The 25,517-nt window shown below is 36.6% G+C and overlaps 2 protein-coding genes across 4 annotated transcripts; one reads left to right on the top strand and one right to left on the bottom strand.

Annotated features, from left to right (window-relative positions):
- Positions 1-1,088: 1,088 nt before the first annotated feature.
- On the top strand, positions 1,089-17,603 carry LOC143740388 (uncharacterized). 3 transcript variants are annotated; one of them, XM_077232523.1, is made up of 30 exons: positions 1,089-1,199; positions 1,861-1,929; positions 2,107-2,178; positions 2,360-2,425; positions 3,395-3,469; positions 3,601-3,654; positions 3,733-3,801; positions 4,280-4,357; positions 4,440-4,479; positions 4,670-4,721; positions 6,889-6,970; positions 7,813-7,857; positions 7,948-8,001; positions 8,488-8,547; positions 8,672-8,743; positions 9,246-9,296; positions 9,576-9,647; positions 9,793-9,861; positions 9,947-10,012; positions 10,156-10,230; positions 10,322-10,393; positions 10,510-10,578; positions 10,656-10,724; positions 10,945-11,007; positions 11,085-11,147; positions 11,235-11,309; positions 11,423-11,459; positions 15,276-15,327; positions 15,404-15,818; positions 15,897-17,603. In XM_077232523.1, the coding sequence occupies exons 2-30, from the start codon at positions 1,873-1,875 to the stop codon at positions 16,458-16,460; spliced, it is 2,688 nt and encodes an 895-aa protein (XP_077088638.1). In that variant the 5' UTR covers positions 1,089-1,199; positions 1,861-1,872; the 3' UTR covers positions 16,461-17,603. The 3 variants fall into 3 exon arrangements, with proteins under 3 accessions (XP_077088638.1, XP_077088639.1, XP_077088640.1); XM_077232524.1 differs by having other exon boundaries at positions 1,125-1,199; positions 6,885-6,970; positions 9,793-9,840; XM_077232525.1 differs by lacking the exons at positions 1,089-1,199; positions 1,861-1,929; positions 2,107-2,178; ... (5 more) ...; positions 4,440-4,479; positions 4,670-4,721 and adding an exon at positions 6,299-6,426 and having other exon boundaries at positions 6,885-6,970; positions 9,793-9,840.
- Positions 17,604-18,891: 1,288 nt separating this feature from the next.
- On the bottom strand, positions 18,892-23,750 carry pcp4l1 (Purkinje cell protein 4 like 1). Its single transcript, XM_077232545.1, has 3 exons — positions 23,522-23,750; positions 21,671-21,725; positions 18,892-20,701 (listed from the first exon to the last, which is right to left on the bottom strand). Exons 1-3 carry the CDS (start codon positions 23,528-23,530, stop codon positions 20,550-20,552), a joined length of 216 nt encoding a protein of 71 aa, XP_077088660.1. The 5' UTR covers positions 23,531-23,750; the 3' UTR covers positions 18,892-20,549.
- Positions 23,751-25,517: the final 1,767 nt, after the last annotated feature.

Genomic DNA, 25,517 nt, shown 5'->3' on the forward strand with positions numbered 1-25,517 from the left:
ACTTTTTTTTTAAAGCCGAGAGTCTCATACAAAATTTCGTTATGTGCGAGCATAATGACAATAAAAGATTCTTCTTCTTAACAGTACATTTAATAATAACACTAGGCTAGTACAATGTAACATCTTTGTACATCTTAAGGTCTAAAAAAAAAAGTCTGTGTGTGTAAATTAATCTACTAAATAAACAGGTTACTTAACGGTATAACAAACACTACTACAATGTACCAGATTAAAGAACATCTTTGTAGCCATCTTTAAGTCTAACAAAAAATAACATGTCAATGTGCGTGTGTGATGTGTATTCTTAATCAGAGTCACAGTTCTGAACTGACAGATGAATGACGCTGCTAGCCTTGGAGTGAAGACTTCATGGGCTCAGAACTTGCATAGGGTGCATTTCACCCAAACCTTCTTTGGCTTTTGAGTTGTTAAATTGCTCCATGCAAACCACTTTATATAAAACACTGGCAGAGACACCTCTGTCAGTCTTTCTTTTTTCCATGCCTAGTTATTCTCTAAAAACATTAAAATCAATAAATTATATATATGTAAACATATATTCTTAAGGGAATGGTTGTAACACGTTTTAAATAGGCTAAGTGTTACAACCCACCCCTGTTAGCCAATGTTTAGCTATAGCCGTATTAGCATAATGGTTTGAAATTAGCAGGGGGGAAATGCATCACACATTGCCTAAGAAACTACTATCTAATCGAATATAAGTCACACAGTTTATCTGCAATAGTGCAGATACTAAACAAAACTTTTTTACTAAAAAAAAATTCTTTTTGACCTCAAAATCATTTTTTTCTCTATATATTCTGCATGAGCCCGTTTCCAGCCTTGACAATCACCATGATGGATTGGGAGGAAGTAGGGAAATACTGAAGTGATCTCATGACTCATATCTTATGAACATCAAAGCATATTCTAATTTTTGTGTATTTTGTGCTACTCCGTAATGATGATAGTCGAGGTCATTTCTGTAGTGTAGGTAGGCTAGGGCCCAAACATAACCTCAAGCCCAGGGGCCCCCAGCCCCCTGCTCTGCTGAATAGCACCACCTGACTGCTGTCCATGGATTTACAAAACGGAGGCAACAAACACAGCAAAAGGGCGGAGTTAATAACATTTCGATACTTCACACTGCAAGGCAAACCACTGCATGTCAAAAGAAAATAACATGGAAACAATTTAAGGTAACACAGCTGTCTTTCATTTCATAGATCACCGGTTTATTTTTCTTCTCGATACTCAACATTTTTTCCTCAGGGAAGTGTGCGGTTTACGGCTGTGCTGTAAGTTGAGCATGTCTTGTTGCTCCAACTTTAACGACTTTTTTTTGTTGTTACAGTGTTTATTTGTAAAACAACTTTGCAAACTTTAATATGTATTTTGGGAAAGCACTGCCATGTTCAGGAAACGACCAAGAGAGGCATGGATGCGTTTATTTGTTATAAATCCCGTGATTTGACTTGACTATGTATAGATGACTTACCCGAGGCCTCGAGACTAGCCTACCGTTAGGCTACTTTGATTAAATTTTTAATATTTGATTTAATTTCTTAAATGCCCTTGTACTGAGCTGTCATCCCCCTATTCGTCTTCAATATTTATGTTTTACCTAGGTATCTATAGATGTTGCTGATCTGGGGTCTGCTTTGCCTTAGCATTCAGTGTTGATTAATGAAGGTCTTTTTTTTTTAACAAAAACGCCTTTCTTTCTCTTTCTCCCGGTTCAAAGTTAACCTTCAGCATGTGACGATGTTTGGTCTGACCGCAACATCATGAGTGTTTAATAGTCCTATTTTTACTCTTCTGACTCTCAGTCCTTTTATCTGTTTCTTGGTCCTCTATTAGGACATTCTTATAATGGACAGAGAATTTTTTAAAATCGATGACAACTGTGGCGAGCCCTCCACTGCTGAAGTAAGTCCTTGTCTGCTACTCCTATATTTCACTCTGTCCCTTTCACTTTCTTTCACCTTTCTAGGTATTCTATGTTCCATGTATTGTAAGTTAAGCCTTACTAACTGTTTCACAGACTTTATCTTTTTTGTAATGTCACTAGTTCTAGTAATAAGAAGGCATCTGCTTCCCCAACAGGGCATGGAAAAAACACAACAGTTCTTGGAGCCCACTGATAAACCTGGCGTTAAACAGTCAATATCCATGCAGGTGGGCATACGTTTTAAAGATGTAACCCAGTTTTGTTAATTATTTGCAAGCTAAATTACAGCTCAGATTTATTACACACATAATTGGATGGATCAGGATTGTCTTTAACCATTGAATCTCAAAAGACAAGGGCATTTTCATCAAATTATTGTCAATGATGCACTTTTCTCTTTTATACCAGGATATGGGTTCTGGTTTAGATGCAGAGGAGCTGGTTGATGTTGAGAGCCAACCAACCCATAAGAAGGTAAATATGCATTTTCATCTCTGCACTGGTTTATAATATGAGGAACGGTTAAGTGCTGTTGCTTTGACTACCAAAATGTGATGGTCTTTTTTATTTATTTTAGTTTATTTTAATTGTATTGTTGTTTTATAATATAATATTTTACTGTTAAAAATAGTATAGTATTATTATATTAAGTTATAATATAATTAAAATGATTATTATTATTATTTTTTACAGTAGTCATTCTGGTGATATTCCTATCGTATTGTTTGAATATTAAAATTGACATATATATGTGTGTGTGTACACACACACACACACACACACACACACACACACACACACACACACACACACACACACACACACACACACACACACACACACACACACACACACACACACACACACACACACACACACACACACACACACACACTGCTTAAACATCACCCCTAAACTATAAGCTTTATTGAAACCATGTTGAAACAGACTAGTTAAGTTGCTTCTGTTCATCTAGGTATCTTGTGCAAGTCCAACTTGGTATGGAAGCTGTTATATGAACATGCCTTTGGGCTTTTTCAGCAGTACTTTTCGTTTTTTATTGGCCCAGCCTAAATTGCTTTAACCAAACAAAAAACAAGCTCCTACTTGCACATCAGAATGCCAGGTGAAATATGACTCAAATTGTTGTGCAAGATCATCTAGACAGGTTGAATTATGTAACTCAATAACAAAGCAATTGGTGAGGCTATAATTTAAACACTGCTATTTTGACTGGCAACCATGACAGGTTAGATAAAGTTTTTAACAATGTCACTTCTTTTAATTTATCATTTAATATTTTCTCATAATTTAGGTTCTGTATTCTCTATTTCTTTTTTCTTCAATACAGATTATATGCCAAACACATATAAAAAACACACTTTTTAAAGTCATATCTGAATCATAGGAATAGGGTTATATGCTTTCTTCTCATTATTGCAGGGCGATAGCAATGAGGTCCTGGAAAAGAATCCCGACACAGTGGCTGAAACACCTGGAAAAGAGGAAAATACAAAAGTAATTGCACCCATCTTATCATTTTAAGTGAATACTGATGCCCTTAGCAGTGCATTTTTCCAGAGAACCAAAACAGGTGATCTGCACTTCATCCCATTTGAACAGCTTTATACCATATGACATTTTCACAGCAAAAAGGACAAAAGAAACCCAAAAATCCATTCATGCCCCAAGTTGTACCAAAGGTAAACAAGAATTTTTCCTTCTTACGTTTTTACATGCTCACAGTTGTTATTCAGTGAAATCATGTGCTGTTATTACAGAACAAAACAACGCAGAAAAAGAATGGAAACCAAAATGAAGGCGGAGGCAGTGGCAGTGACCTTGCAGAGGTGCTGAAATGTCCTAGCAGTTATTTTAATCAAAATAAAACTTGTCACACTAAAAACAAGACACAACCAGGCAAGGAATGAGAACTGGGAGACTATTGTGGTATCCTAAATATAAAGACCTCACCTTCTGTTTTATGCTATAGGTCAGCTGACAATAAATTAGTTTTGTATTTTAATAAAAAAATAAATAAAAAAAAACTCAATTACTATTATTTTAGGAGGGAAAAATGTATCTTGCAAATTTGATTTGGCCACTATATTTTATTGCACCAGCCACAAGAAATAGTGCTTTTTTGCAACCTGTTACATAAACAAAACCACATGAACAAACTACCTTCCTATTTGACTCGCAACTTCTGCAATTTCTGTGTGTTTCTGCATTGGAATTCTCCCATCAAGTTCTCTTTTACACATTATTGTCCAATCTCTGCTTGCAGAGTAACCTGACATTACTTTTTTGTTTGTTTTTTTAAATCAGACTAAAGGACACAAGAAGTCCCTCATGGAATGGCTAGATGAGTTCCGTTTAAGTGAAAATGAGAAAGAGGATGAAGAGGTTTGGTTGATTAAATATAGATCCTTGACTTTGTTTTCTAAAATAGACCATTTTTTAGTTATCATAAATGTATCTATCACAGGATCTTGATGGCCTCATGGATTGGTGGAACACTGTGGAACGTAAGTTTTTCCCACCATGTTGGCGTGACTGTTTGTCCACTTTCAGAAATAATCCCCTACCTCCCATCATTTAACTTCTTAGTTTAGACAAACTAACATTAACATAACCAAGTTTGAACGGATGGCCCATTCTAATGGTGACTTGATATTCATAGCTATTGTCCTCCCATTTTGTTTTTTCCCAATTCAGAATGGGAGGACATGCCCAATAGTGACAACATGACAGAGAAAGAGGAAGCCAAGTAAGTCCCAATTCATTCTGTGTGTGTGACATGGAGATAAAGAGAATTTGACTGACCATTGGCCTTTTTCTCAGGGCTTTTGCTGTAACTGCTGAGAAGGTGCAAAAAGGCATTTGCGTGTTTAATAAACTTTTCTCAGAGAGAGCAGAAGGACTATGGCAGCATGTGATTGACCTGCATGCCATTGCCGATGGCCTGGACAGATTCAACAAGAAGACTAAAATTGCCCAGATCACCGGTGGCTCCACCAGCGCTGTGGGAGGTGTTGCTACCATAACCGGCCTCATCTTGGCACCTTTCACCATGGGAACCTCTCTGATTGTCACTGCGGTTGGCCTGGGTGTTGCCATGGCAGGCGGGCTTACCTCTGCGTCCGCTGGGATATCCAGTACCGTCAACAACTCAATGGATCGCAAGAAGGTGGAGCGCATTGTGGAAGACTACAAGGCGAAGATGGCAGACCTTAACAAAAGCATGAAGTTCATCAAGCAAGGAATTACAAACCTACGCAAGTTCAACCTGAATAAGATGAAGAAGCATGCCTATAATCGAGACTTCCCTTGTTTCGACAATATTTATGAGGATGGTGCCATGGCGGGCAAAGCTATTCTAACGAACGCTAATGAGATTATGCGTGTGATGCAGATAGCCAATGTAGCAGGAACCACTGCAGCACGTGCTGTGCAGATTGCTAGTATATCCACAGGGGTTTTGACTGGGCTTTTTGTCGGTATGGACATCTACTTTGTGGCCAAAGATTCTCATGAGCTTAAAAATGGTGCAAAGTCAGAATTTGCTGCGAAGATCAGAGAGGTGGCAGACCAGCTACAGGAGGGCTTGGTGGAACTTAACAGCATCCGAAATGAGTTGCAGCTGACCAGCACTCTGAAAGAAGACAAACTTCTATAAGTGGATTGGAATCCACTGCTGCTTCAACACTCCTCTGGGTTTATTAATACCTAGACACTAGATTTTTACAAATTATATAGTTATATAAGTACACTGGCTTTCCTTATTAGACAGCAAATAAAATTGGGCATCCTAACTTGTTTTTATGGCTTTATATCCACTGCTATAATTGATGCTTTTATTAGTCTAAAAGAATATGAATTTATATGGTCCTGAACACGTTTATGTAAATATTATCTCCTGATAAAAAAACGTTATTTAATTATTTATAACATTTATCTGCTTGTATATTTGTCATCTATCTATCTATCTATCTATCTATCTATCTATCTATCTATCTATCTGTCTGTCTGTCTGTCTATATCTATCTATCTATCTATCTATCTATCTATCTATCTATCTATCTATCTATCTATCTATCTATCTATCTAATCTGTCTGTCACAGCTTTTTGATAGCCATCTGTGTGTCTTAAAAATCATATAATGAATTTTCACAACATAAATATTGTAACATTTCCTTATGTATTTAAATGTATTTAAATTTTAATGTGACCTTCATATAACAAAAAAGTTGAAATTTATTATAATAAACCTGTTCTGAAGAAACCCATGAATTCTTGGTGGTTTTTTTCTCTTTTTTCCCCTTACTGGATGTAAAGAGACTGGAGAGACATACTGACACCCTGGTAAACCGTCTCGCTGTGATTCTGTTGTTACTCAACACAGATTAACTGGGCGGAGCTTGACAAGTTTTGACAGACCATTTCTCTTTAGCTGTACGCGTGGGAACACAAGGTAGGCAAAACAGTATATCGTCGCAATTGTCAATTCTGTATGTTTATCAAATAAACTATAGAGTCAAGTTTCGGTACAGTCAAATGTCTTCCTGTTTGGCTCGTACGCGCGATGTGTCATACTAGTTCAGACGCTTTGCCTCTGACTAGAAAAATCCACATTAACAACGGAATGTCAGTATCGAAAAACAATTCTACATTGTTCCTTAGAAATTAAAATAAAGCATAAAAAGTGAGCAAACTAAAGTGAATCCTAGGAAATAACTAATGAAGGGTCATGAGCCCGAGGCGTTGACACTGTTTGCAGTTGTTTATGATCATGAATGATGTCAGTGTTGGTCGCTTTTAAGATTGTTTCATAGTAGGCTACTCTCCGGCGCAGTGTTGCGTGTGAAACGCTTCAATAATCATCATTTTGGTTGCTATATGATACATTGTGCAAACTTGTTTTTTTTATAGTTAGAAATGAAGAAGTGCAGTGGTTGATCAGACTACAGAGGGAAAACCGAAGCAGAAGCTCAGACCTCCCCCACGCTAAAAATGAGGTAAGGAAGCAGTCACATGAAAAGATAAATACATTTTTTTTAATTCAGTTCCATGGTGACCATGCTAAAATAATTTATTTTTAATGTTTGGCTATTTTAAATTTAATTTGAAGAAATATTAATAATTGTAAAGGAAATAAAATCTAATTATAAATTAGAATTAATACTTGCATTTTTTCTGTAGATAATTTAGAATTTGTTCAAGATGAAGAGAGAGAATGAGCAGTGTGAAAAGGTTTCCATATGCTCACTAAAGAGGTTTCAGTAATATTGCCATTAGGTTGGCTATGGCATTTTAAAATAATACATGTATTAGATTTTCACATAATTCGAGGGTGTGAGTCTTTGTGTGTTAGCTCTGTGATGGACTGGCGTCCCATTTGTATAGTACATCTATAATATTTCAGTGTCCAAGAAGAGAGAGAGTTAAAAAAGTACAATTAAGATCAATTAAGAACATGCAGATTCTAAAAAAAATACAGATTAAAGTTTTTTTTAAATGAATAAAAAGGAAAGAAAAAGCAAGCATAAAAGAACAGGTAGATTAACTATAGATTTATATGAACCACTGAAAACATGTCTGGAGCTGAATCCCCCATTTTATTAGTATAGGTGTGAATGTGAGATATTGAACATACTGTATGTTGCACAACAAAAAAAAACCTGACACAATATTAAAGAATGATTCTAAATAGTATTACTTTTCAGGAAAAATTATATTATCGTTTCAGAAAATACTTAAATCAGAAGCAGTGTGCCTTCAAGTTCATTTTAAAGCATGATATTTTAAAAAGGATGACACATAAACTGAGTTGTAAGTAAAAGTGAATATTGCTATATAGGTGAAGTTGACACACAGTGACATGATTCAGAGGAATATTATTCAGGTGAGCAATGTGTCATTGTGTCAAACTGTTAAATACTCACATTTTTTTTTTTGCGGCCACATATACTGTTTGTCTCTGCTTGTGCTAAAGGAGAAAGCAGATTCAATGTCCAGGCGATCATACGCAGCCGAGCACTCTTCTGAGGTGAGACGGTACATGTTTAAGGGTGTAGGAACTGCAAACATTCACGCTAGGGTAATTAGTTTGTTGGAGCCAGACTCTCTGTAATATCTGTGCTTTCATTTGCAATGGTTAGTTGACCATTTTTTGTTCTCTTGGATGAGAATATTGTGCATGGTGGAATCACTGACAATAATGAAGGTCTGTTAGAGAACAGCAAAATTATGGTCAGTTTCTAATTGTTTATCTTATTGCACTTTTAGAGTTGATGTTATAGTTTGATTTTTCAGAATACCATTTTTACTACCATTGGTAACATTTTGGAATATAGACAGACTGCAAAAAAGGAAGATTCGGATTTATTATGCAGTGTGTAGATTATATAAACATAGAAATGTATATATATATATATATATATATATATATACAATTATACATATAATTGGCAATAATAATAATATACAAATATAGAAATTTTTCTAAGAATAATCAGTTAACATCTTTTCCCAGAACATGCTAACTCGGTTCTCGGTTCTCAATGATCAACAACCAGACAACAACAACCCTAAGGTCATAAATTTATATTCTTGACTTTTATCATACATGTTGTATATTTATATCCATTTCGTTGTTTTTAATGTTTCTTTTTTACAATGAAAATCTTAGTAGAATGTACATTTTCTTTATGTGTCAGGGGAAAGCTGCTGTTTTAAGCCAGTTGTTTAAAAGAACTCCTAAAAAGTTGATGAGTCTTCCTGCACAAGAGGTAGAACATGTGTTTATTGATGACAGACACTTGAAGCTATTTTATACAGTATGTTGATTTACAGATGCTATTGAAATAATAAATTCAGTGTAATTTAAGTAAATGGCCTGACCATGAAATTGAACCTCATTGAGGTATCAAAATGTTGCTAACATCCATTGTCTAACAGTCAAATTTGTGCATTTTTAAGTTTGGTTCAGGTGTCCAAAAACTTTTTGTAACCACTTGTGTCTCATTATGCATTGCAGACACACATTTTTATATACATTACATCACACAGCTACTGTTAAGCCATGACAGTGTATCCTCTTTTACCACTAGGGGAGGCTTGAGACTTCCTCAGTGAATTTGCTCATACATCATCCAAATACTCAGGATATGAATTCCATGATCAAATGAGATTTTTGCCTGTAGAGTTGCATATAAACTTTGAGCTATTGATTATGATCTGATATGGAAGATAATGCAAGCTTTTCAGTGATTATCTTTCCGTTTTCCCCAGGATTGCTTCACTGCCACCACTGACCGTCTGTCCAACCAACACAGCAATAAGGTCTGTTTTAATTACATTACACTTTACATAACTTGACGTCTTTACCCGAACATCCAATGTGAATCACAGCTTTTGTAATGACACAATAGGTTTGGATTAGGCTTCTCTAAGGACACCACAAAAGCTCAGGTGGTCCACCCTGTGTCCACAATATGTGTTCAATCTGTAAAAATCATGCTTTCATGTTACACATTATTACACAGAATAATGCTACCTGCAATTTTGGTTTAGCTCACACATACCATGTCTGGTGTTTCCTTCCTCTTTCTTTCTTGGCAGGAAGAACTATCATTTCAAAATGGAGAACTCTCAGCCGGAAATCTCAACCAAACAGAAAACAACAACACCAAGGTGTGGAAAAAACTACAGCCTTGTTCATGCAGTCATTTATTCTTAAATGAATGCCTAAAGTTTACGTTTATACAGCAATACTGTCTAAATTATGATATAATTTGTTTAGCTTTGTATAATATGAAGATTTGCTGTCCATTCACAGGTAGAAACAACATTGAAAAATGAGGATTTTTCAGCCAGTGAGAGTCTTGTAAGCCGCAATGCCACTGGGGTTCAATCACATTGGCCATATATCATGAATTCACAGTCAAACAAAATGCAAAATGCAATTCTAATTCTCATATTAATTTCTTTAGGAGGGAAATTCCCTGTTTAATTTTCTCCAAACATTTCCTAGAGGAACTGAGGACACATCTGGAGAGGTATATTTTTACAACAATAACTAAATAATTATCATATTAATGTCTATTTTCTTTATGGGTAGTGTGTATTTGTGTATTTTTTGCATTGGTACCCCTAACTTCCAGATGTTAAAGCACAGTAGTAACAAGCTTTCTTCTTGTAGGACAGCCCACCATTACACATTAAACTGCTGGCCAGTAATGACGATCTCTTATATATCTCTTTCCAAAACTTAAAGGTGCTTATCATTGCCCTTTATATTGTATGCAATCGAATGTATGAAATTGCTTAGTCGTCTGCTATTCACAATTACTGTCCCTTTTGTGCAGGATAATTCAGGGAAGCTTAGTGGCTCTTTCCACAGTTCTCCAAAACCGGCATTACGTTTCACTGCTGAGACGGTAACACAGCTTCCACGTTTTATTGCTGTATTTTTATATTGTTGACAGTCTTTACAATTATCATGTACTTTTGAACGATTTTATATAATTAAAATGACAGATAATTCTATGTGTAGGATCCGCTAAGTGAGCACAGTAAATCTATTGACTGGGATTATAGCTTCTTGGACACTGGCACTGAAAAGGTACTGTACAAAATCGGTTGCCTGCAAAGTAAATGAAGTCATGCAACAAATGTTGAACTGTTTCCTCTATGTCCTAGAAATCTATTGCAGTGCCCAGAAAATGCATGGAAAATAATGATATAAAACTCTCTAACAGTAATACCAAGGTGAGGATCACTTGTTTTCTCTTCGGTATACACAGGTGGGAATATTGTAGGAAACAGAAGCCCATCAGTACAATAAATTACACGCATAACTGATGATCATTTTCATCATAATGCCGCAAACAGTTGTGGAATTGGGCTTTTTGTTTGCACTTGCAATTATTTAGTGTCAGTTCAGATACTGTATTCTGCTTAATCTTCTTTGCTGTTCACATCCTTTCAGGTTGTATCATTTAGAGTGAAGAGAACTCTACCTAGAATGTCAACATTTTCACCCAGTATTCAGGTAATGTAACACTTTAAAAAATATATATTAATAGTTTACATAAAAAAAAATCGTCAAACTATAAAATCTTTCTATAGTGTTCCGATCAAGAAGATATGATTGAGGTGCCGTTGGAAATGCAGCAACTTCAGACAACTGAGGCGAGTTGTAATTGCAAATTATTATGTTGCTTCTATGGTGCATCGATATCGCATTATGCCTTATATCTTATTCTCTGAATGTGATAGGACTGTACTTTTGAAATCCTGCCAGTGGATATGGCTGCCTACCCAACAGATTTAAATTCTTTTGAGGCAGAAAAGGTATATATTTTTTTTATTGTTTTATATATACATATATATATATATTAATGTTAAATTTGACTGATTTTGAAATCGGTTTTAACCGTTTTTTATCTCTTGCTCTCTGTTCATAGGATGATGGCCTGTTGGACTGGTGGAAAACTGTTGAGGGTGAGTTGGGTCAAATTTTTAAACACAAAAACTACATATTTTCCTAATTTGCTGGTCATGGGGTTCCTAGAAGACTAGTCTGCTGTACTGTTTAACCCTTAAACACATACATCAGGTCTTTGTTGACTTAGGACTTCATTCACTACCCTTTTTTTAAAGTTATACATCAACCGTAGTAGTATTCCTCAATCGGTGTATTATAAACAATATAATAAGATAATAATTATAAAAGAATGTCTGTTTTCTAAGTAATTTTGTGTATAGGGTCGCTATTGACCTGAGGTATGTATTTTTTCTGTGCAACAGAAACTTTCCTAGGCATACATGATAGGAAATGTGTTCATAGTCGGTGTAGGACGGAGTATGTCATTCAAATCTATATGAACTGAAAAAGCTGTGCAGTTTCACAAAGCCTTAAAAATGCACGAAGAAAAAGAAACATTAGCCTGTATCTTGCATTGTCCCTGAAATTATTGTTTTGCTAAATTGAGCTGGTCTTTAGACTAACTCATGAACAACCCCACAACATTTAACCAAAATGTATTGGTTGATTATCCACATGCGGAGGGTCAGGTCTTCAGGTAGAGGAATGATATATGAATCAAATGATTCATGAAATGTGATTACTTTATATCACTATAGTATGAGAAAGGAAATGAAAAATATGTGAAAGATCTTTTGAGCTACTTCTTTTCAATCAATAACATTATATGTGTCATTTGTGAATTCAACTGATCTAGAGATTAAACTTGCAGTGATTAACAAGGGAGTTAAGTGAACAATAAATACTTGATTTGGTCTTGTCCTCCTCAAATGAGCCAATATCCAGGAGTAATCTCAGATCAAGTGTGCTCCTAATAATTCATAATAATGTCAGTCTAAGTTCTAGCCTATTTTAGGTCTATCTTTTTTGTGTCGCATTACAAACCTTTCTTACTGGAGTAATATTTTATTAGTGTACTCTATTTTAACTTCAGTACAGGGTTTTTGCACAACGCCCACAACGAATAAACATTTCATAATTAATTTCTGTCACACTTTAGATTAGGGTCCAATATTCACTATTAACTAACTATTAACTACAACCTTTGCCTCAATAAACTCTTAATTACTGCTTATTAATTATTAGTAAGGTAGTTGTTACATTTAGGTATTGGGTAGGATTAGGAATGAAGAATAAGGTCATGCAGAATAAGGCATTAAAGGAGAACTCCGGGCAATTTTTAAGTTAATCTTGATCGTTATACCTTTGTGAGTACTGACTATAGAAAAAAAAACGAACCGGATTGGTGCTTGCTACGCGGAGCTGCGACCGCGAATGCCCAGAGCTCCCACCCAGCTAAAACGGCAGCTATGGGGGCATCGACATAAAGAGCGTTTTTGAACCTCTTAACAGACACAAAATGCAATTAAAATGTCTGTCCAACATGAACAGGGACCCTACATGTGAACAATATGCGTTTAGCAACTTAGCCATTGTTTCAACTCACCTAAATAGTCTTTTAGACGGCAAGCTGTAGTCCCGCGCTGCAGTCCCGTGCTGTAGCCGGAAAAGGTAAACAATGTCCAGGTGGGAGGAGCGTTGATCATGTGCGACGAGTTATGATCAGAGTTGCTTACAAGTGAAGAAGAAATGGTTCGTGTTTGTGCCTTTCCGAATTGTGACAACAGAATGCGAAAATATAAGAGCTTATATTTTCATCGTCTTCCTTTCCATGACCTCGAGATTCTGCAGTTTGTGGCTAGTTGTATTTCAACTTGATGTGCAAACTCCCGTAGAAGTACTACGCGCTAAAGATTACCGCATTTGCAGTGAACACTTTGACAAGGATGACTACACACACTCAACACAGCGGGGCCGTTTGAAGAAAAATGCCATTCATGTACGAAGACTCGTCGCACATGATCAACGCTCCTCCCACCTGGACATTGTTTACCTTTTCCGGCTACAGCACGGGACTGCAGCGCGAGACTACAGCTTGCCGTCTAAAAGACTATTTAGGTGAGTTGAAACAATGGCTAAGTTGCTAAACGCATCTTGTTCACATGTAGGGTCCCTGTTCATGTTGGACAGACATTTTAATTGCATTTTGTGTCTGTTAAGAGGCTCAAAAACGCTCATTATGTCGATGCCCCCATAACTGCCGTTTTAGCTGGGTGGGAGCTCTGGGCATTCGCGGTCGCAGCTCCGCGTAGCAAGCACCAATCCGGTTCGTTTTTTTTCTATAGTCAGTACTCACAAAGGTCTAACGATCAAGATTTACTTAAAAATTGCCCGGAGTTCTCCTTTAATATGTGCTTTATATAAGTACTACTAAACAGCCAATATCCTGGTAATATGCATGCTAATAACCAACTAGTTAATAGTGGGAGTTGGACCCTAATCTAAAGTGTTACCTTAATTTCTCTTGCCATAGTAGGATGTAGGCTAATGTTTTCTTTACATTAAACATTAACATTAAGAATGTTGTCAGTGCATTAATGTGAAGAAACTCCCAATACACATTTCCTATCATGCATGTGTCACGTGTGGTTTCAGGAAGTCAGAAGAATCAAGTTTCAACACGATGTTTATTGATAAATATCCACAAGGCATGCACACAGGCAGGGTAACACACACACATATAGGGTAATGGCGATCGGACAGAGAATTCATGTGAGGGACCAACAAAACACAAATGAGGATGATTAATAGAACACAGCTGACACATTTGAACTAATAATGAGGAGCGGGAAATCTGAACAAAGGAACACATGATGAACATGAAAAAACTAAAAGTCCATGCTAATGAAACTAACTGAACATAATGTTGACAGTATGCCTATGAAAGACGACAGAGCCAATCAGAGTAAGTATGGGGCGGAGCTAGACATGTAGCCCCGCCCCATTCGGTAGGCTGCAGCCAGGTCCTTCTCACAATGAATTGAATCTCTGATGACTCAATAAGTGCAATACACCTTTATTCCTCAAGGTGACAATGTCTGATACTCAATGATGACATGATAATGACTCATAATTACCTCAGGCATAAAACAAAAGAATACACAAGCATCATCAGCAAAACTCAGCGATTTACTGCAGAGCGACAATTAAATATTAGTGTCACTGTCGCTTGATGGTGGATCTGGTGGAGCTGTCAGCGCTCAAAATATTGATTTTGAATATGTTGAAAAGATAGTTTTGAGATTGAGAATATAGTTGAGATCGTGAATATGAACCAGATGCTGAATCAACTGGGGAAATGAGCTGACGATGAGAGTGATGATGTTAAAAAAAAAACCCATCAAACTGAACCCTTCCAAGTTCCAAAAGGTAACTAAATATGCCTTATTTTATAATATATGCCTTTTACAATTGTTATTAAAATACAAAGAAAGTTTTATACTATTAAAGTTTTGTACAGTTAGATAGCCGTATGTATTAGATCCGGGTCACCTAAAGACCTGAATATGTAATAATGATGAGCAAAAGTTTCATGCATTTAAGGGTTAAAGAAGTCCTTGTATAACTAGGCTAGTCTTTGATTCACCTGACCTGTTTCTTAGGGAGAAATTACAAAAGATATGTTCAGCTGCACAGAGCATAATGTAATACTACAGTGCGTTGTATAAATTCAACCATTTTAAACTTAACACAGCGTCTTAAAAAGCATGTCTTAATGACAGAATACTAAAAAACAGTATAAGACATGATGCATCGTCTATAACAGCCATGTCATGTTGTGTGTTTGTAGCGGCAGTGCACTGCTAAAAATATCAAATAATGATGAAGTACTTGTCCTCACTAATTTCATATGACTTACTGAATTTTGACAGGTTGGACTGAATGGAATGAAACAGCAAATTTTCAGGAGGATAAGGAGGAGCTGTGAGTAAATTTTTTTAAAAACTGTCTAATTGCCTCCTATGACCACTGATCTGTTTTGTTAATGTTTGTCTCTTAGGGCTGTTGAGGCTGCTGCAGACCGTGTGTTCATGGCAGCCCGTCTCTTTGTCAGTCTGTTCAACCAGCGTGGAGCCTCTCTGCAACGTCGTATTGTAGAGTTGCTTGCACTAGCGGACACTGCTGACAACTTCCATAAGAAGACCGTGAGCGCTGCTGTCGGAGGGGGTGTGGCTTGTGTGGCTGGGGGCATAGCCACCATTACCGGCCTCATACTGGCACCCTTCACTTTTGGCACCTCTACTATTGTTACTGCGGTGGGTATCAGTGTGGCAACAGCTGGGAGCATCACCTCAGCCACAGCTAACATCACTGATGCGATTCAATCCAAAATGGACCGCAAGAAGGTGGAGAAGATGATCCAGGGCTACCAGAACGAGATCAATGACATCAGAGATTGTCTGGAATTCATGCAAGTACGTTTATCTTGCTATCTATCTATCTATCTATCTATCTATCTATCTCACTTGTGATTTTGTCTTTTGTATATGTAGGAAGGAATGAACACTCTGCAAGAATGGGATTTTAAGGAGTACTCTGAGAGTGTGGTCAACACGAGACTTAGCCGTAACATAAAGCATGTGATGAAGGAAGGTGGGCGAGCAGGTAAAGCCCTCCTGATCAACACCGATAGGCTTATCAGCACTGTGAAAGTTTTAGGTGTTGCTGGAGGGGCTGCCAAAGCCGCCAAGGCCATCAGTATCACCACAGGGGTCATGTCCACTCTCTTTCTTGCTCTGGATGTCTTTTTTCTTGCCAAAGACTCCAATGAACTCCGCAAAGGTGCCAAGACCAAATTTGCCTCCAAGATCCGAGAAGTCTGCAAAGAGCTTCAACACGGCCTGCTAGAACTAAACAAAGTGAAGACACAGCTACAAAAGACCATGGATGGAATTGAAGTGGAAGAATATGAAGAAGAGGAGGAGGATGAAGACAAATGTGAGTCAGATCCAATTAAACTGGCTCTACTTGAGCAAGAACTTGATCAGTTGGAGGAGAAACTTGACCAGAAAACTACACTGGAGCAAATGAACAAAGAGACCACAAAAAAGAAATGAGTAGTCAAAGAGCAAAAAGCAATTATAAAAATGGTATTAAAAAAGTCTTAACAGTGAGCTAACATATGGAAACAACAAAAGCAGGATGGTTGGCAAATCAAATTCAAAGATTTGAAAGGAAAAGTGGAAAGAAAGAGTTATTAAGAGGAATAATGAAGTTGATCTGGAAAGACCGGGAAAGATTTAGAATGAAGAAAAAGACTTGGCACAGGGGTCTGATCACAGATTATAAGAGGAACTGAATACATCAGGGTTAAAAAGGCAGAAAGGGGATCATTTAAGTGAATAGAAGGGGGATAAGTATAGAAACCCTCATGTATTCTTCAAACAAGCACAAAAAAGTGACAGGGAATACAGTATATTGAGAAGTAAGAGAGAGGAGGAAGAAAAACAACTATTGCATTACCAGAAGTAAATACCGGATTCATGTTTAAGTTTTAATTATATGTAATACTATGTTTCAGGCTTCTGATTCTGTCTAAATCAAATGTTGCATCATGTATGCATTTTGTTTTCTGTGTGCTACACACAAGAATTAAAATGACAACTGTTATTTAACCTGAAAGTGTTAAATATATGGCAATCACAATTCAGTATATGCAGCAGAAAATTTCTATATTTAGAGTTGTGGGCTTAGAACAAACCACTAAACTTTGATGTTTCAGGTATATCAGTACAGTCTTGTCTTGCTAGCAGTATAAATAAATTCTAGAGAATTAGTGTGAAAAAAGCAGACCAGTGTAATGGTCTAAGTATCTGTACTGACAGTATAAGGTTTGAGTCAGAAACTTTATTCTCAACCTGATAACCGTGACCTGTAGCCTATAATTAAGATTCTCTGGTGTGGCTTTGAACACACACACAACCAAAAAATCTGTTTGTTTCAGTTCCTCAGCATTATATATGGGAAGCATTCTTTTGTGACTTTACATTAATGAAACACCTTAAACCAGTGCTGGCAGTGTGCACTAAAGCTTGCACTGAAAGTGTACTAAAGACTGAAGTTTAGGTAAAAAAGCATTTAAATATTGTGAATTTAACTCTGGGATATGGTGTCATACGTTTGGATTCTGATCCTATTTCATCCTCTCTGCTCCCTAAATTAAAAAAAATAAGTTTTTATGCTGGGTTTTATGCATCATAGACTTATAGTATGTTTTTGATATGTTCTGTATTATTTATTTTTGTACATATTTTTTAATTCTATGACTGCACTTTTACTGGTTTTCATTTTTTTCCACAAAATATTTTGTATGGTTCTTTTTCTATGGACGTATGCAATACATAAAAGTGGTTTATAAATATAATTTGCAGACTCTGCACCATAGACAGTAAAAGAAATGGACACAGCGACCCCATTGATTTCAACGGAGAAGACTGAAGCCCGATTATTGCACTTCCTGTCTGATGGCTGAGCGACTGCGCAGGCTCAAACTGAGCGTGATGACAGTCTGACAGTTGTACATCTTCTAGTAGCTGTGGCAAAACAAATCTGAATCACCTATTTCCTCAAAAACGTTGAAATATTTTGTCCCGTTGTTTTTATGGACTCTCTATCTATGGGCTTCTCCCTTGACTTTATGCCTCGATTTCCCCCTGATTGCCTCATAGACAGTAAAAGATTGCCTGCGAGCTTCTCCTCCTGTCTATACGGTAATGTCTCTATTGTGCGACATAAAGTCGCGTGGTTATGACGCAATCGTTAGCCTGTTTTTAACAAAAACGGCTTCTACGGGGCCATAACGTAAGATACAAAGTAATGGAGCCTTTTATACATTGTCGTGTTTCTTTAGAAATAAATAATGGACAAATGAAGTCTTTGGACGCCTCAGATGTAAAGTTATTCGCTGTCAAAGTGACGCCAAAAATGAATGGGAGTCAATGGAATGCTAACAGCAGGTGAAGTTCTGCTACAATGGCGGCTTCCGCGAGGCTTCAACTTAGCTGACTTCAACAGGCTGCACTAGCTGAGTGCGTCCATGTGTTTTGGAGGTGTGGCTTTGGAGAGCGCTCTGAAGGGAGATGGAAGAGGATCGTATGCTTTAAAAGCTAGCTTGCCATAGATTGGTGCAGGTATGACGCACCACTGTATTGCTAGTCTCTCCAAAATTGCCTACCCTACCTTTAAAAGTAGCCCAATTCCGCAGGAAAACCACGGACTTGGCAACACTGAATGATAGATAAAGAGACACTGCCCTCTGCTGTTGAAATAATAGTACAGGTTATTATAGTTTTTAAACTATCAGACTAGTATCAGGCGTCATCACCTCCTGTCCTACACATATAAGCACACCAAACAAGTAAATGTGCATTTTTTAAATTATGTAACTATTGACTGTACTTCATTAGGGGACAGCAACAATAAAACTCTTAGCTATAAAACTAGGTATAAAAATCATTCTATTTTGGGTTATAGACAAAGACAAGTAAGTGGGAACATCCATTTTTAATTACTTATTTTTTACCGTTCATTTCACTTTACTCCTGCATTAACTATTTTAGAATTAAAAAGACAGCAATAATTATTGAAGTTGAAATATGCATTTAGATTGAAAATTCAATATGTTTGATGGAGAAAAGGCAAACTAATGTTATATAATGTTCTTCACTTTATGTAACCATCTACTTATTGCCCCTAGTACATACAATTCAGGTCAGGACATACAATTCTTTCTATTGAAGCAATGAGTCACACTGGAAAAAAGAAACAAGTGTAGGATAGAGCACTCAAGCACACATGAGAGAGAGAGAGAGAGAGAGAGAGAGAGAGAGAGAGAGAGAGAGAAGTACAGAGCAATACAGGAGATAAATGTCTGTTCAACAGTAAAATGTGTCATAGGCTACTTGATATAAAATGTACAGAATAATAACAGATGTATTCCATAATTGCCTTGCCAGTGGTTATCTGAAAACGATCAAGCACAGATGACATTTTCATCACACCTATCTCAATGCAATTACAGACATCATTTGTCCCATTAACTGCAAGATAATCATGAGTCTCTTTATACTGCTCTAATTTTTACGAGCTATTCTGAGATATCTGTGGAGACTACTTTAATTATAGGGGAAGGACAAATATAAAGACACTTAAAATAGATCAAAATGTTACACTTTCCTTGATAATCATCTTCATTTGAGTCACCAGTCTCCAAAAATTCAAGTATCTCATTGCATGCCAATGACTTCTGGCATTGAAGCAAAAATTTAAGGAATTTATGCTAATATAAGCGAGTATGACATGACTTAAAGGTTCTTGACCTTGTGCTAAATTCAGCAAATTAGTTAACTGAATAGAATGTTAAACTTGCCCATTTTACTTGTATTTCAAGGCCATTCGCCTAGTTTAATAGGGCTAATTTTAAAAATAAAAAGCTACTGAATTTAAACTTCAGTGCGTCTTGATTAAATCCCTGTCCAAAATGCATAAACATGCAACATATTGCTATTGCTAATTCTTCTGAGAATGTCAGGTTATAATATTTTTTATGGTCTATATTAAATAATCATTATTTGGTCTGCTGTTAATATAAAGATTTCTTAATTTGTTTTAATCACTTGTCACTTGAACAACAACAAAAGAATGAACAGCCAACTCTAAGAATAGATTTACAACTAAGCGACTTCATATCTATAATACTGATTCACGCCAGCATGTTTTACTGTAAGTGCAGTGCAACATTTGGTCATTTACTGCCCTTTGAATTCTTAAGTTTAATATCTCTTACATTTATTCTGTTGCATCAATGATACTAAATACATTAAATGACAGATGTGTGTTGCACATGTAACTGACGTTCCTATATTTATGTCTACAGGAGAGGAGAAGGATGGAGACAAATCTGGACAAATATAGTGAGAACAGAATCTGCCATGTCTTCTAAAGTGAAAATCCTTCCCTATTCTTATGTCCTAAACTCTAATCTACCCAGCATGTTGATGCCACAGGGCTATCATTTGTTTTCCAAACCCCTAATTTCCCACCCACACTTGACTTTCCTCTGTCTCTTCTTTGTTACTTCTCTTTCCATAGTGAATATTGTGGAAGGCGTTTTTGTCCTCCGATTCTCTTGTTCAGGCTTCCCTTTTCTACTTCTTTTTCTTCTGGAAGCGTCTAAACTGATTCTGTATTGCCAAAGCTGCTTTCTCTGTCTCTGGCGCCTCCAGATCAATGTCGATCTCTTCTTCGGGTTCTTGCGTAGGGGGCTTCCCCTCTTTGTCCGCCGGTTTCTCCTGGGCGGCTGAGGGACACATGACACGCAAACATTGACAACATTAATGGCATAGTAAAAGGAACTGCAATATTTCTTGTATTTGTGAAGTCACTGCTTGTCTGCATCCCAATTCAGGTCTTAAATTATGTTAATTGTTATAAATATACTTACAGCAATTGTTTACATTCTCATACCACAGAACTTTAAATTATGTATTTGTTCTAATATCTTTTAGCAGTACAGTGCATTTTCATGGTTAAAAATTTGATTTGTTTCGATGTTAAAAAGTGTTCTTGTATCTCAGCTTACAGAGACAAATATGAGTCATTTAAGGATGATGTATTTTTTGTAGACCACCCAGAAACGAGTATTTTAGCACTTCCGGCTCCATCGTTCCAAAGTCAATGGGTTTTTTGAATGGGTGTTTGATTAAATGCCTGTAATAATGTCTGTGCTCAAGCTCAAGATATTTTCACATTTTTATACTTTGACATAAAATACATCAGTAACATTTTGTGTTTATTAAAGCTTTTACTTGTCAAGTGGCTAAATGGGACTACAGAGGTTGTCGGGAACATTAAACGTCATCAAAACGAAAAACGTATCTACTCACTATGGGCTGCTTTTACAGCCTCGTGTTTATTATTCACGCTCTTGCAAACTATTCTTACTTTTTTATGATGCTTAATGGTGGTGACCATGGTGTAGTCCGTTTATAACATACGTTTAGCTTTTTACTTCTGATGATTGTATTTAGGCTTCAAAATTCATAAAAGTTCTGTTGGTTGGAGCTAATTTTCTGCAACTATCCTAAAGCCAAAGGGAAAAATCCTATTAGGTTTTGTTGAGGGAACAAGAATGATGCTAACTTCCACATTGGCCTACAAAAACGTGACCTTAACCCGACAGTTTTGGTAGAGAACAAAATGTGAAGGAGTTTTCAAGAAGCAAATCATGAAAAATTTAAATATGCTGTAATGGAACACATAAACACACCTTTTCCATCTGTGACAGGCCCCTGAGTGCTGTTTGGAGGATCAGATGAACTGTTCTGAAAGAAAGAGGCAGCAGCTTTCAGGTTTATTGTGAGAGCATTCAGGCATGCAGTAAAAACTAAAATCACAGCATCTGTGATTTTTTTATTTGGTCTGCCATCAAATTAAAACCTGATATGGGCTTTATCATGCGTGTGTTAGGACACGGAGCGATAAAGACCCCTTAATCCCCATCGGTTTAATCCCCCTTTTTCAATTCTGTGTGCAATCTGGAACAGAGGCACTCAGCCCTGGAGAGGATCCCCATGACATGCAAGCTTGATATGTGTTTGTGTATGTATTTTGTATTAGATATTTCTTAAATGAATTTATCCCTGTTGACATTTGATAGTTGAAGTAAGGGGTTATTAAATGTTTGTTTCCGAGGCACACAGTATAAACTACTTAAGGCCGAAATACATTCAGTATATCTGTCACCTTGCTTTTTCAATTATGAGAACAAATTAGCCTTGAGATGATGCCCTAGATTTGAGTTATTCACATTGACATCCAAAATGTGTCAGTTTGTGTTCATGTATTTTTGTGTAAATCCTTTTTATATGTGTAATTTCAGCAATGAATTGTCATTTAAATCTGAGAAACACTGTGATATTTGCTTGAAGCTGCCGATATACTGTAAATACTTAACATATTTTCTAATGAGAACAGAAAATGTCATCAAGGGAGATGAAATGGAACATTGCCTAAACACACACACACACACACACACACACACACACACACACACACACACACACACACACACACACACACACACACACACACACACACACACACACAAACACACAAACACACTCACATATACACATATTGTTCACTGTCTCTCAATGCAAGGGACTCTTTCAAATGCAAATCGCTGCAGCCCTTTCCCCGTTAAGCCTTTTTTGTAGTGAAAGAGCATCTTCACCTTACTCTGAACTATGAACCAGCCTCAGCCTCCTCTCTCCAGTAAGTTTTAATGCACTATCTACCGCATTGAGCTGTCAGATAAAATCTCTTGAGCATCAAAACGAAAACTTTTGTCTCAAGAAATGGCATTTTTTGTGTACATGCCATTCTGTTGTTTATTTTCTCTTAATTTGCCAAAAGTAGGTCATATGAGTATTAAGGAGGTAAGACTTCACACTTCTGGCTTTTTACACTTAAAAGACATCATTATGGGATGGGGGGATGGGGAGATCCCATGCATGCTGCCAGCTGGCTCTCAGTGTGTTAGCCATTACTTTTTCTCTTCTACATTACCTCAGACAGCACTTTATTTTCACTCTCACACATCACTTGATACACACAAGCCTCACGGCACAATCTCCATCTGCTAATTAGCCAAGCTCATATCAGCAAGGTCAAGGTCCCCTGAGCCACTTATAAATTGGCAATTAATGACACACACGCACACACACAAAAGAATGTAAAGCATCACTTTCATTTTAAACTATATAGGGAAATCTAACGATTTATATTTTCTCATTGAGTAAAAAGCACTGTAAAATAAAGAGATGGTTTAGCTATGTCAACCAATCTCTAATTTCAGTAAAGATTAAAAATATAAAGGGTTATATTTCTTTACTGACGACAAATTAGAGGTGGGTTTACAGCTAAGCCATCTTTATTAATGAAACTTGCATGATTAAAAGGATTTAAATGATTTAATCATTTTTTGTCTAAAAAAAACAAAACATTTACATTGAATTGGACGTCCTAGATTCATATTACGTTATTATATAAATCTTAAAAAAAAAATTAAGTTAGTCGGGTTTATTATACAGTCTTATAAAAACAAATGAGAACTCACCTCACTCATAGTTCTTTCTGAGAGAATGTCCTTTTCGGTTCGCGGTTTAATTTTTAGCGTAATTTTAAAGCCTCAAAGAAATATAATCGGAATTTCCCTCCTTTTTTGGTCAGAGTGCTTTGAAAATATGTCAGAACAACGGAACTGAGAATATAATGCAGAGGACTGTATATCCAGCTCTCATCTAGAAAAACACACGCCCCTGCTCTCGCTCTCTCTCTCTCTCTCTGGCTCTCTCGTTTTTTACAGTCTTTATGTTCAGGCCTTTTCATAGACTTGACGCGTTTTAACGGTCATCAGCATCGCAAATCCTGCAAAGTTTTGTTTTCTTTTACTATTCTTTATATTTTTGTTATTATTAATTATTGTTTTGTTCTAATTTGGTTGTTTCACACTGTAAACTGAATGTTCAAATAAAGCATATTTAAAAAAAAAGGTTTAGATAAATAAAAAAATCCTGCAAAGTTTTTTTTATATGATCTTTTTTAAAACGTAGGCTATATAGCCTACATGTATTAGCGTACACTATTATTACCTTTGCATCAAATTACAAATCTTTCTCTCTTCTGACATCTTCTCTCTTTTAATTAATTAAGTAATTAATTTACTTTTGCTATTTGAGCAAAATGGGAACACAAAAAATATATTTAATTTAGTCTCTCCGCTTCAGAGAAACCCGGAAAGTCGTTAATAATAATAATAAATATAATTTTTATTTTTAATGTATTATTTTGCTTTTAATTAATTATTACATTTAAATTATTATTAATTTAAATTATTATTATTTGCATGTTTTATTATTATCATTAGTTACAATGATATAGTCAGATATCGGGACATATTTGTAGGCTATACTTGTATAAACAAACTGTTGTTTTTGTTTTGTTTTTATTACTGGTGATGATGAATCTGTATAGTAATAATAATGATACTTTTAGTAAATATTTTCAAAATATTATGAAATGCTTGTTATTATTGTTATTATTATTCGCATTCTTGATTATTATCTTTAATCCAAGCAAGTCACCTTCGTTTATAAAGCGCTTTTAACAGTATTGTTTCAAAGCAGCTTTACAGTGATAGCCTAAGAAATGACCGAAACAGATTGTTTAGGCTTTATCACAGCTCCAGGACAAAGTTATTGTCCAGCAGGGTGTTATCGCGTGCAAATCGCGGGGGATTAGCGGGCGATGAATGCTCGCCAATCTGTGAAAGAGCCAACAACGCATCAAAGACCCTCGCAGACGCCTCGCAGACGCGTCGCCGAGTTTAGAAAAATATCTAGCATGCTAGTTATCCAGAGCTGTCGCACGACTCAATCTCACTGAGATCATGAGCAACAGCCAATCACAGCAAGGCATGAGTTGAGGTCACCGGGTAAATACGTGATTTTTGCCGTCAGCTAAACATAAACATGCAGCTACATCTCCGATATAAACATGCTGTAGGCTATACTCACCTCCAACTCTCTCTGTAGCACAGACTCTTCGCGTATGCAGATCCACTCTTTCGGCCATACTCTCTTATTTTTTCTTTTTTTGCGTTTTTTCTCAGAGCAAATGATCGCGCAAACAGTTTGCAGCACTAGTTTCTGTCTGACGTCCATATTTGCGTGTTGTGTTGTTCTTCGCTGTGTATTGGCGCGCGTGATGTTTCGCGTCAAGATAGACATTAGACAGATAGATTTGTAGACAAGATAGAATCTTTGGGTCGCAGAGTTGTAGTCAAGTGTATGCGCAGGCGTGTAGTCCTTCTTCACAAATCAACCCTCAACAAACTACTTGTCTGGCCTTAAAATTTATAATACATACATTTTTGTCGCGTCTGCAGCCACGTGAACCAGAATTATCCCGACAACGTTTTTTCTGTACAGAGGTAAAAGGAAGGAGAAGGGGGCCTTCACAGGGGAGAGACTAGTTGACACTTCAGGACTGCGTTGTCGTCGTGTCCAGGCGCTGGTCCTTCCTCAGATCTGGATACGGCCTGGATTCGGCGG

Source organism: Siphateles boraxobius, unplaced genomic scaffold, assembly GCF_051911475.1.
Source record: "Siphateles boraxobius isolate OS27281-9 unplaced genomic scaffold, OSU_SipBor_1 1, whole genome shotgun sequence".
NCBI lineage: Eukaryota > Metazoa > Chordata > Actinopteri > Cypriniformes > Leuciscidae > Siphateles > Siphateles boraxobius.

Bases quoted from the DNA above. Each gene is read 5' to 3' on its own strand.
- LOC143740388 (XM_077232523.1), top strand. From the start codon at position 1,873: ATGGACAGAGAATTTTTTAAAATCGATGACAACTGTGGCGAGCCCTCC. The intron at 7,858-7,947 runs GTGAGCAATGTG...CTTGTGCTAAAG, and splicing joins TTCAGAGGAATATTATTCAG to GAGAAAGCAGATTCAATGTC. The intron at 10,725-10,944 runs GTGAGGATCACT...ACATCCTTTCAG, and splicing joins TCTCTAACAGTAATACCAAG to GTTGTATCATTTAGAGTGAA.
- pcp4l1 (XM_077232545.1), bottom strand. The intron at 20,702-21,670 runs GTGTGTTTATGT...TGTGTCCCTCAG, and splicing joins GCCTGTCACAGATGGAAAAG to CCGCCCAGGAGAAACCGGCG.